The following is a 19,908-nucleotide window of genomic DNA, read 5'->3' as shown; positions in this document are numbered from 1 at the left end:
AGAAAAACTCACAGTAAATTAACTCTCATTTATCTTAATATGATATATTAGAAGTCTTTCTAAAAATAGTTCCTGCCAAACCAATGATTGTGTAGTCTAAAGTATATAGTCACTGGCTCTCCAAACTTTTTTCCAGAAGTCCACCTATTGTGCAGAGTGATATGAGATACCTTTCTATAAATAGAAATTTAATGACTTGCTCAACATAACTCTCAGGACAGAAGTTTACTAATAAAATGCTTGGGAGATCATAATCCATTGTCAGGACTCAGGAATGGAGAAGGGCTGGGGGTAGAAAATGACCCATGAGAACCAGAGACACTGAGTCTACAGAGCTGGCATTTATTCAGTCACCTCACTTGTGTCCCACAACATCAACCCTCTCAGAAAACTAAAAGGACACTCAGAAGCCCATGGTAGCTGTCACAGGGACCATCTTCATTTCTGGGTTCTGTTCAAGGAGTCAAATCACCTCTCAGGCATTCTGGATACAGCTCCTACAAAACATGGTGGAATCCTCCTCCCAAATCAGGCTCCACACACAGTCCCCTCTCTTGGTTCGGCCTTAAGAAAAATGGGGTTTTTTGGTTGAATAAGTGCTTCATTTCCCAACTTGACAGGAATCTGTAACAGCACAAGAAGCACATGAGGACTGATTAATGAAGCATGGGCAAATAAGATCTGCTGAGCTGGGCACGGGAGATAGCAAAATGGTTATGCAAAAGATTCATACCTGATGCACCCTCATACTATACTATAAGCCAGAGCTGAGCAGTGCTCTGCAGCCAACCTCTCTCTCTCTGTGTGTGTGTGTGTGTGTGTGTGTGTGTGTGTGTGTGTGTGTGTGTGTGTGTGTGTGTATGAAAGAGAGAAACAGAAACAGAGAGAGATAAAATAAATAAAACATATAAAAGAGAGAGATTCCTGTACTTGACTGTAGGATAGAGAGAAAATCATATAGGCTACTGCCTCTTTATTACTTTGCTTTCAGGAAAAAGGATGAGCTTTCATTTGAAAACCAAATTTGTACTCATTAATACAAAATCCTGTGTAAAAGCAACAGAGTCTTAAATCTGTGTGTGCTAAAACTTGCTATGAGACCCTAAGTAGGTATCATTAACAGCTCAATTCTATGGACCATCCTGCATTTCTCTTCTACTTTTTAAAGATGATTTAATATATGTAAAATATGTAAATATGTATGTAATATTTACATTCATTATACTTTATTTACTTATTTATAAAGCTGCAGACTTAGCACCCCAGAGCTAAGGGATCTTTAAAGCTCATAGATATTTCCAAACAGATTTGCTGACCAACAGAATGAATTAATAAGGGATGGATGGACAGCCTATTATAGACTCTCCTCAGCAAAACACTCCCTAGGTGAATATTACTTCTGCAGGAAGTCAGCTGTCTGACCTGTGTCTCTCTGCAGGGCTTGAAGGTAAAGTTCTGCAGGACTCGCACCAGAGCAACCTTCATGTTCATGAGAGCAAACCTCATGCCAATGCAGTTCCGGGGGCCATTTCCAAAGGGCATGTAGACATAAGGGTTTATGCTCTCCTTGTTCTTCTTACTGAACCTGGGGGAAAGAGAGGTGATGAAATGGGTGAATGAAACAGAAGAAACACAAGCACTCCAAGGTGGAGGTTCTCGTGTAGACTCCACCAACAGGACACAGGACACTGCTGAGGGCTCCTCCTGAAATCTTGCTGTGTGATTCTGCTGTGAGGACAGCGAGTCACAGATCATGTCTCCACCATCCTAGACTCCACAGCAGTTTCTGCTCATATACAGGACATGAGCTGAGCACTGTTTGAAGAGAAATGCAGCTGGCAATGTTCCAGACACGGAGGGAGCTGATGGCTCTCACACTTGGGAGAGTCCGCAGGATGGACATGGGAGGGAGGTGGCAGGGCCTGCAGTTGTGATGTCACCAGGAGCCATGTTCTCTCTCTCCTACTGAGGAGACTCACACCTCAGTGATGAGGGGCATGCCGGGGCTCTTGCACAATCACAGGAGAGGACACAGCACCACTCTTAGGTAGAAATGTGGGCTGTTGATGATCAAATCAGAAAGATGAAGAGAACAGCACAGAAAAACAGACAGGGGAAAAGTCCACATTTCTATTGGAGCAAATCATGACTTTTGCACATAGTCACACAGCAAGCCCAGACATGTGTTTATACTCAGGTGTATAAAAGAGGGTTCTAATAGTAATAAATGCTGTGTTAAAGGATCAGTGGGGGAGTCGGGCTGTAGCACAGCGGGTTAAGCGCAGGTGGCACAGAGCACAAGGACCAGCATAAGGATCCCGGTTCGAACCCCGGCTCCCCACCTGCAGGGGAGTCACTTCACAAGCGGTGAAGCAGGTCTGCAGGTGTCTATCTTTCTCTCCTCCTCTCTGTCTTCCCCTCCTCTCTCCATTTCTCTCTGTCCTATCCAACAATGACAACAACAATAATAATAACTACAATAAAACAACAAGGGCAACAAAAGGGAATAAATAAAATAAAATAAAAAATAATAAATAAATAAACAAAAGGATCAATGGATCTAAATACATAAAACCTACACAGAGAATGGCAACAGCAGGAGCACAGGCTCGCCCCCAGAACACACTCCAGGCAGCCTGGAGCAGGGCAGCCCCTTCCCCACTGGCCTCTACCTTTCCGGACGGAACTCCTCAGGCTCTGTCCACAGTGACGGGTCTTTGTGGAGGACAAAGAGAGGCATCATCACCACCGTGCCCTTGGGAATAAGCACCCCACTGATCTCCACATCTTTCTTGCACACCCTCTCCAGTCTGCCAGCAATAGGGTAGAGTCTGAGGGTTTCATTCACCACCATGTCAAGATACTCCATCTGCATCACGGCGTCATAGGTGGGAGCAGCCTGGGGAGAGAGAAGCAGACTTTGACCCACTGGCACTCGGGCTCAACAGCTGGGACTGGTCACTAGGTGCTTATTCTTCTTCTAGCGTTTGCCCTTCTTCCGTAGCCAGTTAACAGCGTCAGGTTGAGCCTGATGTAAAGTTTCCAGACCTCCTTTGAATCTGGAGAGGTGGCAGTCGTTGACTATGTGGGTCATAGTCTGTCTGGGTGCTAATCATCCAGGACCCCATCACATGGCCACAGGGAGGTGTTTTCTACTCCTGTGAACAAGTGTTATTTAACGTCTCTGACCATTAGTCTATAGTGAAGTATGAAAGAACCCTGAGTTCATTTAGAGAAGATTTCCACCCCAACAATATGTCCTAGAGCCCTGCCCTGCTAGGGAAAGATAGAGACAGCCTGGGAGTATGGATTGACCTGTCAATGCCTTTGTTCAGTGGGGAAGCAATTACAGAAGCCAGAACGTCCATCTTCTGCATCCCATAGTGACCCTGGGTCCATACTCCCAGATGGCTAAACAATAGGTGCTATCAGGGGATGTGATGGGATACGGAGTTCTGGTGGTGGGAATTGTATGCAGTTATACCCCTCTTATCCCAAGGTTTTTGTCAGTGTTTCCTTTTTTATAAATAAAAATTTTAAAAATACATTTCACATGTCTATATCATGGAAGGAAGACACATAAAAGAGAAAAATCCTCTTTCCATACAAGACATTTTATTCTATAGGTAACATTTGGAGACAAACACTATAGTAACAAAAGTTCTATTAAGTAATTCAGGGACAAACTAGTTTACCTCTAAGCAAACAGTGATGTCACACTACAGCAATTCAAGGAAAGAGGATAAACACTAGAATCCCACACACAGCCCCATCCTCTATGTCTGGAACTAATTCTCAGTGTAGCATCAGGGCAGGACTGCAGGAGTCTCGATGCATCTAACTGGGCATTTACATCTTTGAGCTCTTGTGAATAAAGCAGTTATAATAAGCCCATGGGTTCATATATCTCCTTGATTTTGCTTCCACATGCTTTAGTAGCATATGCTACTAAAACAAAGGCATAAGAAATGAAAAAAACAAGAAGAAAGGAAGAGAGGGAGTATATGAAGAAAGGAGACAAAGAAGAAAAGAAAAAATAAATGTGGGAAAGAAAGGAAAAAGGAAGGGAAGAAAGGGAAAGGAAAGGAGGGAGGGAGAAGAAAGAGAGAGGTGAAGGAATTAAAGAGAAAGGAGGAAAGATAAAGAGACAGGAAATAAAGAGGGGAAGTAGGAGAGAGAGAGAGAGAGGGAGAGAGAACACCAGACCTTCTCTTGTAAAATGTGAGAATTAAGATGTTAATGGGGGCAGATGGTGGGGAGGAGGTGGTTGATTGAACGCAGAAAGTTGGCAGAGGATGTGGTGCCTTGCATGCACGAAGAGTGGGTATGAAAATACTCCAAAATGGGATGGTCTCACTATCAGGCAGAAGCTGAAAAACAAGATCAGAAGAAAAAAAACAAGTAGAACTAGAACTGGAATTGGCGTACTGCATCAAAGTAAAAGAATCTGGGGTAGTGGGGAGGGGAGAACACAGGTCCAAAAAGGATGACAGAGGACCTAGTGGCGGTTGTATTGTTATATGGAAATGTGGGGAATGTTATGCATGTACAAACTATTGTATTTACTGTGGAATGTAAAACATTAACTCCCCAATAAAGAAATTTTTAAAAAATTATGATGTAGGGAACACAGCAGGTTAAGCACACATGGTACGAAGCACAAGGACTGGCATAAGGATCCCGGTTCGAGCCCCCGGCTCCCCACCTGCAGGGGAGTCGCTTCACAAGCAGTGAAGCAGGTCTGCAGGTGTCTATCTTTCTCTTCCCCTCTCTGTCTTCCCTTCCTTTCTCCATTTCTCTCTGTCCTATCCAAAAATAATGACATCAACAACAATAAAAACTACAACAATAGGGGGTAGGGCGGTGGCGCAGTGGGTTAAGCGCACATGGCACTAAGCACAGGGCCCAGAGTAAGGATCCTGGTTCGAGCCCCCGGCTCCCCACCTGCAGGGGAGTCACTTCACAGGCGGTGAAGCAGGTCTGCAGGTGTCTATCTTTCTCTCCCCCTCTCTGTCTTCCCCTCCTCTCTCCATTTCTCTCTGTCCTATCCAACAACAAAGCAACGTCAACAATGGCAATAATAACTGCAACGAGGCTGCAACAACTAGGGCAACAAAAAAGGGGGGAAAATGGCCTCCAGGAGCGGTGGATTCCTGGTGCAGGCACCGAGCCCAGCAATAACCCTGGAGGAAAAAAAAAAAAAAACTACAACAATAAAAACTGCAACAATAAAACAAGGGCAAAAAAAAGAGAATCAGTAAATAAATATATTTTTTTTAATTTTAAAAAATTATGAAGTAATAATCACTAAAACCTCCATGGAGTCAGTTTCCTAACCCCACAAAGAATTCACGTGTGTTGCATGTGGTGCAAAGCACAAGAACCTGCATAAAGATCCTGGGTCAAGCCCTCAGCTCCCCATCTGCAGGGGAGTCGCTTCACAGGCAGTGAAGCAGGTCCGCAAGTGTCTATCTTTCTCTCCCCATCTCTGTCCTACCCTCCTCTCTCCATTTCTCTCTGTCTTATCTAACAACGACAATATCAATAACAACAATAATAACTACAATAATAAAAAACAAGGGCAACAAAAGGGAAAATAAATATTTAAAAATTTTTTAAAAAATGAATTCATGTGTGTTGGGGTCGAGTGAGAACAGTGTGCAGGAACATGGTAAGTTCTATTTCAGGACAGTACACAGAGATGAAGACATTGAGTCAGGGCCAGACACAGGCTGGTTTCACTCATGCTCGTCCTGTCATGTGTGCAGAGCAGCCACTGATCACCAGTCCCCAGGAGCCTCCATTTTCTGCTCACAGGGGAGACCAGCTCTGAATGGACATGAGGTCATGGGGGCCACGTGGGGACAAATATTTTGTACCTCAGCCAATTTATAGCCCATCCTGTTCTTGGTACTGGGATTTCATACCAATACTTCTGATTCTTTATTATAGAGACAACAGAGAAAGTCAGGAGAAGAGACTACAGCACTTCTCCATTGTCCATTAGCTCCTATGTAGTGCTGGTGCTCAAATCCTGAACTCACACATGATCACGTGTGCGCTCTAACCACTGCCCAATCTCCCAGCCACATGCAGCCTTCTTACTCTTGTCCTCAGCTGTTGCCCTGAAATACACACACACCTGCTAGTTCCATGGAATGTGAGAGACTTGTGAAATGAAGCAGAGTCCTCCAGACAGGCTAGCCAAGAGTAATCTGAGGGAGCCAGATCTGAAGCTGTTTAGAAACATCAAGAGAGAAACTGTCCAAACAATGAGTCAGGAGTGCTTATTATTAAATACCAGCAGGGCTGTGAAACTTTCTTGGCATTCTTCTGGAGGCAGGAGACTGATACTCCACAACCAGCCTTTCCCCAAGATCCTTTATTTCCGTGAACAGCACTCATCATCTGGGTCTCTCCCTTTGTGCCCATCTCCTTTCAGCCACCCTAAGTGGCTGGCACGGAGGCCAAAGCATGAAGCCTCTGCTTTGTGCAAAGCTTCTCCAAGGAGTGCAGAGGAGGCTCCTCACTGAGGCCCCACCTGCTCCCCCTTCTCCAGGTACCACCCACTCACCTGGTCAGGGAAAGTTGTGTCAATCTCCTCCTGCAGTTTCTTCTGGACATCAGGGTGAGTGGCCAGTGAATACAAAATGAAAGACAGGGAACTGCTCGTGGTCTCATAGCCAGCAAAAATAAAGATCACAGATTGGGCCACGAGCTCCATGTCAGTCAGAGCTGAGAAGGGAGAAAAGCAAGTTGGGTGAGCAGGTCCTATCAAACACCCGCACCTCCATGATGGCAAAGCAGATGGAACTCCTGTGTCCCAGTGGATATGGGTGCAGAAGCAGTTGCACTCACATGTCCACCATACAGACTCAGAAAAAAACTAAACTTGTCTGGGTCCAGAATTCCCAGAGTCTACCCTCTACTCTGCACTTTCCACTCACTTTAGCTGTGAACCTAAAATGGTGTAAAAAAATAGTAATAATAAAGGAGGGTCAGGCAGTGGCACACCTGTTTAAGTGACCTATCTCCAAGCACAAGGATGCTGATTTGAGCCCCTGCTCTGCACATGCAGGAAGGACACTTCATGAGCAAAAAAAGGAGGTCTGCAGGTGTCTTTTTCTCTCTCCCCATCTCTACCTCCCCTCTCCTCTGAATTTCTCTCTGCCCGATCCAAAAAAGAAAAAGAAAAAAGAGGGAGTAATTGCTGATGGGAGCAGTGAATTCATAGTTCAGGTACCAAACCCAAAAATAACCCCTGTGGTGATAAAAAAAATAAATAAATAAATAAAGTCAAAATGTGGAATCACTGGAAGAATTGGCAGAGGAGGACCTCGTGGAGGTTGTACCGTTATGTGGAAAACTGAAAAATGTTATGCATGTACAAACTATTGTATTTTACTGTCAATCATAAACCATTAACCCCCAATGAAGAAATTTAAAAACTCAAGTCAAAATGTGAAATCAACTAAACTGTCCACCAACTGATGACTGGATAAAGAGCTGGGGACCTGTACTCAGTATGGAACAACCCTGCCATTAAACTGTTGGCACTGAGTCTTTGGAGACTAAATGGATAGAGTCACCGGTGGCTATGCTGACTCAAAGACCTCTGAGAGATGTTTGGATTCAGAGATTGAATATAAATGACTAGAACTAATTTCAAAAAAATATCACATTCACTCTTGAACTGAAATCTGTAGTGATCATTGGAGAGAAAGGGAATGGATGAGGGGTAAAAGTGGAGACATACTTTTGAAACTGTGATATTGGGTACTGTTAAAAATACCAACAACAGGGAGTCGGGCTGTAGCGTAGCGGGTTAAGCGCAGGTGGCGCAAAGCACAAGGACTGGCATAAGGATCCCGGTTCAAACCCCGGCTCCCCACCTGCAGGGGAGTCCCTTCACAGGCGGTGAAGCAGGTCTGCAGGTGTCTATCTTTCTCTCCTCCTCTCTGTCTTCCCCTCCTCTCTCCATTTCTCTCTGTCCTATCCAACAACGACAACAACAATAATAACTACAACAACAAAACAAGGGCAACAAAAGGGAATAAATAAAATAAATATAAAAATACCAACAACAGAAATGTCAACCTATATCTAAAACTGAGGTAAAATTATAGTCGTAATATCTGGGGTAGTGATGGGCACACAGACAGACCATTGGTGACACGAGTGGTGAGAAAAAAGAAAAGTCTGTACTGTAAACCATTAACTCCTCAATAAAATAAACAAATAATAAAAAAAGAAAAAAAAGAACGGGCGAGTGGTGATGCACCTGGCTGAGCACACATGTTACAATGAGCAAGGACCCAGATTCAATCCCTTGGTCCCACCTGCAGGGGAAAGCCTTCACAAGTGGTGAAGCAGGGCTGCAAGTGTCTCTCTGTCACTTTCCCTCTATCACCACCTCCCTCTTGATTTCTACCTGTCTCTATCCAATAAATAAATAAATATATTTTTATTAAAAAAAGAAAGTAACATTAAATTAAAATCAGTTGTGAGGACAAAAGATAAGGAGTTGAAGCAAGGCACTCATTCTTTGGCCAAAGGGTGTGTAGCTGACAGAATAGCACTCAAGCAACACAGCACTCCACACCCTCCTGACTAATATGCCTGAGGCAGCACTGGCCCCTCCAACCCTGGACCAGGATTGGGACTCACAGTTTCTCACTGGTAAACAGGGAAAGGGAGAGAGTCTGAGGGTCTTTATTGAAGGGCAAGCAAGCACTGCCACTATTATCTGACCCTAAAAGAATTCACGACTAGTGAGCACAGGTGTCTATGACTGATGACAATTCCTAACAGTTTTTGTACTAAACAATGGTTCTGTTTATGCTCCTTTGAACAGAAGAACTAACCATCTCTTACAGATGTCCTGAGGATGGGATGTGTTTGTGTATGAAACTGGATTCCTAGTATAGTACCATAAGCTGACGTTAGATCTTTAATGTTATAATTAATGAGATAAATAAATGGATAAAGTCCATTAAAAATGAAGAAGAAAGGAACACAGGAGACCACCTAAAAAGGGTCTCAGAGCATTAAAGCATCAAAGAAAACACAAGAAGCCCCCACACATATGGACAGCTAATCTCTGACAAAGGGGCTCAGACTATTAAATGGGGAAAGCAGAGTCTCTTCAACAAATGGTGTTGGAAACAATGGGTTGAAACATGCAGAAGAATGAAACTGAACCACTGTATTTCACCAAATACAAAAGTAAATTCCAAGTGGATCAAGGACTTGGATGTTACAACACAAACTATCAGATACTTAGAAGAAAATATTAGCAGAACTCTTTTCCACATAAATTTCAAAGACATCTTCAATGAAACAAATCCAATTACAAAGAAGACTAAGGCAAGTATAAACCTATGGGACTACATCAAATTAAAAAGCTTCTTCACAGAAAAAGAAACCACTACCCAAGTCAAGAGACCCCTCACAGAATGGGAGAAGATCTTTACATGCCATACATCAGACAAGAGTTTAATAACCAACATATATAAAGAGCTTGCCAGACTCAACAACAAGACAACAAATAACCCCATCCAAAAATGGGAGGAGGACATGGACAAGAATATTCACCACAGAAGAGATCCAAAAGGCAAGAAACACATGAAAAAATGCTCCAAGTCTCTGATTGTCAGAGAAATGCAAATAAAGACAACAAAGAGATACCACTTCACTCCTGTGAGAATGTCATACATCAGAAAAGGTAACAGCAGCAAATGCTGGAGAGGATGTGGGGTCAAAGGAACCCTCCTGCACTGCTGGTGGGAATGTCAATTGGTCCAACCTCTGTGGAGAACAGTCTGGAGAACTCTCAGAAGGCTAGAAATGGACCTACCCTATGATCCTGCAATTCCTCTCCTGGGAATATATCCTAAGGAACCCAACATAGCCATCCAAAAAGATCTGTGTACACATATGTTCTTGGCAGCACGATTTGTAATAGCCAAAACCTGGAAGCAACCCAGGTGTCCAACAACAGATGAGTGGCTGAGCAAGTTGTAGTATACATACACAATGGAATACTACTCAGCTGTAAAAAATGGTGACTTCACTGTTTTCAGCCGATCTTGGATGGACCTTGAAAAAATCATGTTGAGTGAAATAAGTCAGAAACAGAAAGATAAATAAGGGATGATCTCCCTCTCAGGCAGAAGTTGAAAAACAAGATCAGAAAAGAAAACACAAGTAGAACCTGAAATATAATTGGCATATCTCATCAAAGTAAAAGACTCTGGGGTGGGTGGGTGGGGAGAGTACAGGTCCAAGAAGGATTTAGAAAACCTAGTGGGGGTTGTATTGTTATATGGGAATCTGGAGAACGTTATACATGTACAAATTATTGTACTTACTGTTGAATGTAAAACATTAATTCCCCAATAAAAAAATAGTACTAAAAAAACACACACACAAGAGAATAATTAGTATTATTGACCTCTTGCTGATACAACTGCATGGGCAGGCAAGGAGAGCTCTGCCTTACAGTGGAACATCCACTCTTAACAGACTAGATGGCAGTGCTGGCTCATCATGTGTGAGGGTGTGATCAAGCCCATAGCCCCATGGCCCCACAGTACAGCAGGAGCAGTGCAGCAGGGCCGAAGGTCTCATATCTTGCTCCCTCTCTGTCTCTCCCACTCCCCACCACAACCCCAAAGAGAAAGAAAACTGACCACTGGGAAAGATGGTAAAGTCATGCTTGGCACCAACACCCATCAGTAACCCTGGTGGCAACATCAGTGAGCAGATAAAAGTAAAAGTACTAAAAACTGAAAAACATTCCTATTTAGAAAGTCTAAACATAAACACATCTCAACACCATAATAACTGGATTGAGTCACAAATTGCCCAGGGGTGGAGGAAAAGAGATGAAAGTTGGGAAAAGACCAGAACTTCAATACAGAGACAGATGCATCCATGACAAGTTATCTAAAATTACAAGGAAAAAATATAACAAGGGGAAAATAAAACCTTTAGAGAAAATTGTGAAGGGAGCAAACTCACTGAAGGCCACCAACATGGAGTAAGCAACGCACATCCTGATGACAGGGGAGCCTAGATTCAGGTGTCTGAACAGGGACCTGAGTCTTTGGTTTGGGTCAGGTCTCAGAATAACCTTGGAAAAAGCCCCGTCACTATCAGATGTGGAGATCTCAGTCAGAACACTGAGCAGCTCTGGGACATGGAATACATTGCGTCCTGTGGTAACTCAAGCTGTGAAAAATGTTCTGCCTGCTCACTTCAAGAAAGTGCTTTCAGAACTCCCATCGGCATGTGAAGCTGGACTCTGTTTGATGTGGCAGTAACTCTCATCTTCCCAGAAATCTTCTACCCACTTTCAGAAACAGCCCCAGCCCCCAGCCTCCCCATCATGGGAGGAGGCTCCTTGGTTACCTTTATGATGGGCCACCTCTTTGGAATTCTGGGAGTTGATCATCAGCTGGAGGAGGTCCACTCGATGCTGGAAGCAGAAAGAGAGACTTCAGTGCCAGAAAGTCACTTGTGGAGTCAGAAGTCATTCTGGGGTACAGGACTGAACCTCCATCCTCAAACCTGGGCTCCTGAAGTCCAGGAACCTGGCCGGAGTCATCTAAGAGCCAAAGCATCCAGCCTCAAACCATGGGGAACGAGATGGTGCTTCCTGACACAAATGTGCACCTGCTGCGGTCTCACTCTCCCTCATCCTCGCCTGCTCAGACCTTAACTGCCTGTTCTCCTACCGGTCAGTCATTCCTGTCTGTTCAGGTAATGCACAAGGACCCAGCTTCAAGTCCCTGGACCTGGGGGAAAGTTTCATGAGCAGACAAGCAAGACTGTAGGTGCCTCTTTCTCTCCCTACACACTCACCTCCCTCTGTCCTCTCAATTTCTCACTTGTCTCTATGCAAAATTAGCTAACTAATTAGTAAATAAGTCTGGGGTATAATTTCACACCCAGTATGGTGAGTTCAGTGAACTGGCATGCAACCAAGTATCCTGACATTGGCAGAGTGCAGCAGCAGCAGCACTTGTGTGAGAATCTCCAGAAGCACCACAGTCCCAGGATTTCTGATCTTCTTCAGTGACATTCTGAGGCCCAGCCCCGATGCCCAGCCCTGAGCCTCTGACCTGCACATCTCTTGGCAGTTGCCTCCAGCCCCAAGAGACAAACTTGAATGAACAGACTGCAGACTCAAAGCCCAGAGAAAACTCCTGCTGACTTTAGACCAAGAGGACTGGGATTGAACACGGGCTGCAGGCCACCACTTCACCAGCTGGAGACCTCCACTGGACAGTGTGTGAAATAAGAGATTGGAAACTGAGATGTTTCTTGCCAATCTCTAATATGAAGAAGATTTATCAGTAGCAATTCATTAATAGTAATGCTTATGGGTGCCAGTGGTGGAGCACCAGGTTGAGCACAAATGAAACAGTGTGCAAGGACCTGGGTTTGTGCCCACAGCTCCCACCTACCTGCAGGGGGAAAGCATTGCAAGGGATGAAGTGTACTGCAGGTCTCTCTCTCTCTTTCTCTCTCTCTCTTGCCTCCAGGGTTATCACTGGGGCTTGATGCTGGCACTACAAATCCACTGCTCCAGTAGGCTTTTTTTTTTCCTTTTATTGGATAGGACAGAGATAAATTGAAAAAGGATTTGGTGACGCTATATGCCCCGACACAGTGCTGACATCAGCCTTGGCGACAGAAGGCTGACAGAGTATGCAGTGATCTGCGCAGAAGCATGGTGGACTGTAGGTGAATCTAGACTGTGCTGGTGTGCAAAGCATTGTGGGTAGGCTTCAGCGAAACAGACTTAAAAATAGACTTAAAAGGACAGCCAGCCAGAACTCGCGGGCTCTTTGGCTGCGGCTTCTTCTCCTGGTCAGATGCATCTCAGTGGAGGTGCTCCAGGCATCCATCCGCCATGTCTATTTCTCCTGAGAACTGAACACGTGTGACTCTATTAGCTGGTAAACTTTTAGACCCCTCTACAGCCATGAGCAACATTTACCAGAGCTTATAATTATTTATCTTGTGGGACTAAACTTTGATAACTGTATTCAGACTTTATAGACCTAGCGTACGCTTAACCCTTGATGATAATTGCTTATTTTGCCTTTTACCTGTTTCGCCCTAATAAACTGTGAATTGATTAACCTGTTTCCAGCTCCCGCAGTGAATCCTTCTACACACTGCAAGCAGCAGCCCCAACCCCCAAATCAATTTTTAAGTTAATTTACAACAAAAGGAGGGGGAAATAGAGAGTAAGAGAGAGAGTGCTCTGGGTGGTGGCACAATGGATAAAGCTTTGGATTCTCAACCATGAAGTCCTGAGTTCAATCTGGCAGCACATGTACCAGAGTGATGTCTGGTTCTTCCTCTCTCTCTCTCTCTTTATCTCTCTCTCTCTCCTATCTTTCTCATGAATAAATGAATAAATTATTTAAGAGAGAGAGAGTTAAGAGAGAATGACAGCTGCACATCTGCTTCACTGCTTGTGAAACTCTCCCATCCTTCAGATGGGGAGCCAGGAGCTTGAACCCTGACCCTAGCACAGGTCCATGCACTTTGTACTCTGTGCTTAACCTGGTGTGCCACTGTCCAGCCACCCTCTCTCTCCTCTATCTCCCCTACAATCTCAACTTCTGGATATATCTTCCAATAAGTAAAGGTAATTAAAAAAGAAAAAATATATTTAAAACAGTAACGTTTACTCCTTGACAGTAGATTAAAAAGAAGTGGTAAATTTCTTATCTGCTTGTTCTCACAAACCACTTTCTTAATTATTTGTTTGTTGATGAGAGAAAGAGAACCAGAGGGAAACATATTGTCGCTATGGATCAGACTTAGAAGCCCCTGACTGAGAGGCCAGTCCTTCAGTCACTGCCCCACTCCCAAGCTGTAGTGCTAACAGTTCCATCCCAATGACATATGCAGGCACATACCAATCATCCAGCCTACACTAGGTTTCAATATTGTCTCAGTGACACATTTTGTTTTCCTCTACAAATTCTATGGTCTTTCCTCCTTCTCCCCCAAAATATTAACAATCTGAGATTCCTTATCTCCACTAAAACAACACAGAGGACTGAATGAGACATGTCAACAGCTCAAGAATTTGTAAAAATGCTCAAGTGCCCACCACCAAAGCTTACCTTCTGTTGATCTTTAAGGCGACTTTCTTTCATTCTCTTAACAGTTCTTATAAAAAACTCACTCACACTTTTTGGAAACAGAGAGATACTGAGCGATTCATAAATGGGTGTAAGAAATGGGAAGAGAACTGAAGGGAAAATAAATAAGAGACAATAGTACAAAATGCAACAAGAACAATGATAAACACCCCCCCATAGCAATCATTACAGTCACTGGGAAGGCAAAAGAGTTCTCAGCCAGGAGCCCTGCTCCACCCCCAGGAGCTGCCAAGGCAAGAGTTGGGGAGGCCTAGAGCAGCAAGGGGCTGTCCTACAGCACTGAGCCCTTTCCCCACTTTGGAGTGACCAAAAACAGAACTAAACTCCTTTAATTCTTAATCTTGTATCCACAAATAAATTTGTTTGGATAAACAGATTATAGTTCGCTAGTTGTTAATTCTGCTGTGAGATGAATCAGGGCTTGGTTCATTCCCAGGATCCCATAAAATAGTGGAGCAGATCTGAACTCTTTCTTGCTCAATAAAGTAATAACAAAGAAATAAGGGAATATAGGACAGAATATTCACCACAGAAGAGATCCAAAAAGCCGAGAAGCACATGAAAAAATGCTCCAAGTCTTTGTCAGAGAAATGCAAATAAAGATAAAAATGAGATACCACTTCACTCCTGTCAGAATGTCATACATCAGAAAAGGTAACAGCAACAAATGCTGGAGAGGGTGTGGGGTCAAAGGAACCCTCCTGCACTGCTGGTGGGAATGTAAATTGGTCCAACCCCTGTGGAGAGCAGTCTGGAGAACTCTCAGAAGGCTAGAAATGGACCTATCCTATTATCCTGCAATTCCTCTCCTGGAGATATATCCTAAAGAACACAACATACCCATCCAAAAAGATCTGTGTATAACTATGTTGATAGGAGCACAATTTGTAATAGCCAAAACCTGGAAGCAACCCAGGTGTCCAACAATAGATGAGTGGCTGAGCAAGTTGTAGTATATATACCCAATGGAATACTACACAGCTATTAAAAACGGTGACTTCATTGTTTTCAGCCCATCTTGGATGAAGAAATTATGTTAACTGAAATAAGTCAGAAACAGAAGGATTAATATGGGATGATCTCACTCTCGGGCAAAAGTTGAAAAACAAGATCAGAAGGGAAAAACACAAGTAGAACCTAAACTGGAGTTGGTGTATTGCACCAAAGTAAAAGACCCTGGGATGGACTGGGGGAGAGAACAGCCCCTGAAAAAGGATGACAGAGGACCTAGTGAAGGTTGTATTGTTATATGGAAAACTAAGAAATGTTATGCATGTACAAACTATTGTATTTACTGTTGACTGTAAAATATTAATCCCCCTATAAAGAAATTTAAAAATGGAGTATAAATAATAATGTATCTGGACATTCAAAACAATAAAATTAAATTAGAAATTATAACAAAAAATTCAGAAACATATGTGTAAATTAAACATTATAGTCCAAATTAAAGACTAATGAGTCAACACAAAACATCAAAAACTTCATCAGAAATTCCTCCAAAATTAATGAGATAATGAAGACATGGCAAACCAAGAAAGAAAAAAGCTAAATAAAAAAATAATAGCAGATTACATACTTAATGAAAGAAGAAATGGATCAAGGAAATTAAATCTCAACAGCTTCTTGGTCTGTTCCACAAAAGGATCCTGAGGGTTGTTAAGAGAGTCGACTTTCACTCCAAACGACGTGCTTGTGATGACATCCATACTGTAGGCTCCAAATACACTGAGGAGAAGGAGAAAGGCATGCACAGTAACACCCCCACCTCCTTGCCTTCCACTCACAGCAGATGCTGCAGGAAGTGCTGGGAAAGCATCAGCCCAGGCAACACAGGGAAGACCACACACTCAGAGACAGACACAGAGCCCTGCAGCCTCTGCTGCCCTCTCACTCATTTGTTGAGGAATTATACAGATGCAGTCTTTGCCCTCAGGTTTTGCCACTCCCTGCGATATCCTGGCAGTGCCCTTTTCAACCAATCCTGTCCTGACATGTCACTCCTGGTTGTTGCCCAATAAAGCCCTCCCACTTCCACACTCTCTCGGTCTCTCTCTCTCCCCCCGGTGGTGAGGTGGGGGGGACGGCCATTTTTTCGGCTGACTCCACATGGCCTGAGCCACCCTGTTTGATAAAGATTTGTGTACCCCATTGTGTAATAAAGATTTGTGTACCCCATTTGCTCCAGATCTCCTCTTTCTCTTCTCCACAGTGCAGCCCGACACCTGGCGCCCGAACATGGGGTTCAACCCCCCCTGAGGCAGGTAAGTATATAGCCACTTGACCCTCTGCGGACATGGGACCGGCTTTCTATCTCAGAGACGTTTCACTTGGGGCTGCACTGTGGATTCTCTTGACCATGATCGCAGTGCTTGGGAGATGTGCAGGGTCCCCTCCTGTGTCTCCTTTAAGGAGCACTGACTCTGGCCTGAGAAGCAGCCCTAGTCTAGTTGACCATGAGGCTGTTTCCCAGAGACTCCTATTTTGGCAGACATGTCTTAGGCTGCTGCCACAGCTTCTGAGGCCCCTCCCTCTGCCACTTTTGCCAGAGGCAGGATGCCCTCCCAGGACTCATGATACAAAATAGCAGAATCTGAAAAATTAGTTCACAGAGCCCAAAAACAAAACTTCCCTACCATTTCTTTCTCCCCTCCTCACTCTCTCTAAATATCTTAAGCCTGCTTCTGTCTAACCTCTCTGCTTTTAGTATTCTTAAACTGTGTGAGTAAAAATGGTTCAACTATGCAACTTCTGCAACCCACAATGACCCTGGGTCCATGCTCCCAGAGGGATAGAGAATGGGAAAGCTATCGTGGAAGGGGGTGGGATATGGAGATTGGGCGGTGGGAATTGTGTGGAGTTGTACCCCTCCTACCCTATGGTTTTGTTAATTAATCCTTTCTTAAATAAAAAAAAATAAATTAAATTTTAAAAAATGGTTCAACTAAGACGGTACAGAGTTAAATTCGTGTTTAAAATGGCATGTCTTCATAACAAAAGTTTTTCTCCTTGTGTATTGAAGACCATGTGTATGTGTGTGTTTAAAGTTTGGTAAACATTAACTTTAAGGTTAAAAATGTAACTTTAAGGCTACATTCTTACCAGGCAAAGTTAAATGAAAAAGGTTTTCAACATAGTTCTCATAAAGGTAAAATTAACTTACATTTAAAGTCTGAGGTAAAATTAGTTAAAAATCAATATATTTTAACTAAGTTGGTCTTAAAAAAAAAACCTGCACATACTTAGGGTGTGTCTCCATCTTGAATGGATGTAATAAATGGTTAAAAAAGATGGTATTGATATGTAAACCTCTCAAATACCTTCTCAATCAGGAACAGTAGATTGCACAATGGTTATGCTAATGATTCTCATGCCTGAGGCTCTAACAATGCCTCTTTGCCTTACCATATTTAATTGAGCTTAAATTGATTAAGCAGCCTTAAAATGAAACGAGAAAGACCTTCCAAGTTTATAAGATACTTAAACCAATTATAATCATCGAGGTATCAACTATAGTAAACCTCTAACTTGTTATAAGTTTACTTTTTTTTCACAAGTAAGTGATTACAGCTATCAAGCCTTCATATGAAGAATCATCTGTTCATATGGTAAGGTATTAAACTATAAAAAGTTCTTCCATATACAACTTATGTGAATTAACAACATTCACATATTCTTCTACACTTAACTGATGTATCTCGTCCCCCAATACTCAGTTGGCTAAGGCACCAAACCACTTTTTCTATTAAAAAATAAATAAATAAATAAATAAATAAAATTCAAATCAGATGCCCTGCTAACCACGAGAAGCAGATTGCTTGTGTTTCTTTCACAGGAATCCCAGGAAAAACCATCTGAACCCCTGCACACCCTGATGTCACCCACTAGACGGGACAACTACAGTGGCACACCCCCCGAAACCCTAGATGTCACCTGACGTGATCTGAAGAACCTGATTCACAGACTGCAAGGACAGAACTTATTTACTGCCTGTCTGCCTTTCTTGCTTCTGCTTTGCCTGTCACGTTTTGGCAGTTCCAGCTCACTCTCTATAGAAAAGCGGAATTCCAGTGGCTGACCTTCCTCATGGAGATAGAAGTGCAGTGTTTCATCCCCTGCCATTTCTTCCCCTAGCCATCTACTTTGGACTGAGACTTCTATCGGACTTGCTGGTATACCCTTTGGACACTTTACACAGTTTTAAAGCAGCTTCCTGTATAATTCCTCAACACTCGCTCATGAGGGGATTCTCAGGTGACACAGAGCTGCGAACACTAAGACAGGTGAGGGTCACCTCTGACCTCCAGGAGCCCAATCATGGGGGGAAAGAGCCCCAGCATCAATGACTCTGCTGTGCTCTGAGTACAGGCAGCTACAGCAGGACAAGCACTGAGGTGGAGCAGGCAAAGGCCATCAGCAGACTCTTCCAACAGGCAGCCAGAAAGGTAACACTGAACTGGGTCTGGCCTCCCCACAGGGTCTCTGTTTAGAATTACTTCCTGCACACATAACAAGCAGTCCCCCTGACCTGGGGTTTGCAGGAACAACATCCCTCCTGAACCCACAACACTGCTTCCTCCCCTCCATTCTTCCTCAGCCCCAGAGGCCTCAGCCCCCACAGCTGCACTGCGACTTACCTTTTCAAGTCCACAGGCTTGTCTTTCCCTGCCTCCTTCCTCAGGTTCCTCACCAACACATCTCCATACTGAACAATGATGGGGAACATCTGTGCACACAACACAAGATCACCAGAAGTGACTGCACACACTCAGCTTCTGCAACCCACATGTTCAGTCAGTCCTACCATGTCTCTTCTAGGTCATAGACACAAAGGGCCTTTCCAGGACTTCCAGATTCAGTAGACTGCCCCTTGGAGAGGGGCATGATGCTATAATCTATTGGTCTCACTTTTGTTATTTCAGATTTCGACAGAAAGTCTTATTTTCCTACCTCTTTGAGCTTCCCACTGGTGAAGGTTGGAGACAGCAGTGATCGAATCCTCTTCCATTCTTCATCCTCAGATAAAGATATGGCAGATTTCATAAATCCCACTGGACCTAGCATCTGTACTCAAAAGCAAAAAAGGCAAAAGTCATTCTGGCCTGCATGAATTTTGGAGACCTCACCCTTTGTAATTTTTGTTAAATAGTCATCTATTCTGCAACAAAACATAGTGAGTGTTTTTTTTTAACTTTTTTCTTCTTCAGTTACTTTTTTAAATATTTTTATTTTATTTTTTATTAATTTTTTTATTTTTGAGAGAGATGCAGAGAGAGAGAGAGACAGAGAAATACCAGAGCACTGCTCAGCTCTGGCTTATAGTGGTGTAGGGGTTGAACCTGGGACTTAGGAGCCTCAGGCATGAGAGTCTGTTTGCATAACCATTATGCTGTCTCCCCCAACCCCTGAGTGTTTTTTTGTTAGCAGATCAGGTGTAAGGTCAGGGGTAGTGAAACTTTCTTCTGCCAATGGTTACATGAATATTTAGAACACCATTCTCAAGTCATGAAAAATTCTCAACTTAACAATGAGCACTGAATGTTGCTATGGAAAAGGCCCCTAGATTTATTGAGTTCCAAGTCCTGCCTGTGGTTCCTTGGCAGAGCCTGACCACATGGTTCTGTGTGCTGCACACAGCCTGCAGGCTGGATACTCCCCAGGCTCTGCTAGATGCTCTTACAGGGCCCAGCAGATGGCGCGCAGATGGGGCCCAGCACTG

The 19,908-nt window shown here is 43.6% G+C and overlaps 1 protein-coding gene across 2 annotated transcripts in view; it reads right to left on the bottom strand.

Moving 5' to 3' along the window:
• Positions 1-326: 326 nt before the first annotated feature.
• LOC103127370 (cytochrome P450 3A12-like) overlaps positions 327-19,908 on the bottom strand; it is a 23,933-nt gene continuing 4,351 nt past the window's right edge. For both annotated transcript variants that reach the window (XM_060173359.1, XM_060173360.1), the window contains 9 exons: positions 19,140-19,253; positions 18,827-18,915; positions 15,769-15,917; positions 14,151-14,278; positions 11,413-11,479; positions 6,575-6,735; positions 2,673-2,899; positions 1,423-1,585; positions 327-624 (listed from right to left, as the gene is read on the bottom strand). In XM_060173359.1, coding sequence (XP_060029342.1) covers positions 529-624; positions 1,423-1,585; positions 2,673-2,899; positions 6,575-6,735; positions 11,413-11,479; positions 14,151-14,278; positions 15,769-15,917; positions 18,827-18,915; positions 19,140-19,253 — 1,194 coding nt within the window. In that variant the 3' untranslated portion in view covers positions 327-528. The remainder of the gene's footprint in view (positions 625-1,422; positions 1,586-2,672; positions 2,900-6,574; positions 6,736-11,412; positions 11,480-14,150; positions 14,279-15,768; positions 15,918-18,826; positions 18,916-19,139; positions 19,254-19,908) is intronic.

The sequence above is a fragment of the Erinaceus europaeus genome, chromosome 15 (assembly GCF_950295315.1).
Source record: "Erinaceus europaeus chromosome 15, mEriEur2.1, whole genome shotgun sequence".
In the NCBI taxonomy this organism is placed as follows: Eukaryota; Metazoa; Chordata; class Mammalia; order Eulipotyphla; family Erinaceidae; genus Erinaceus; species Erinaceus europaeus.
The sequence above is the reverse complement of the archived record's forward strand: the minus strand, read 5'-3'. Positions and strand labels throughout refer to the sequence as shown.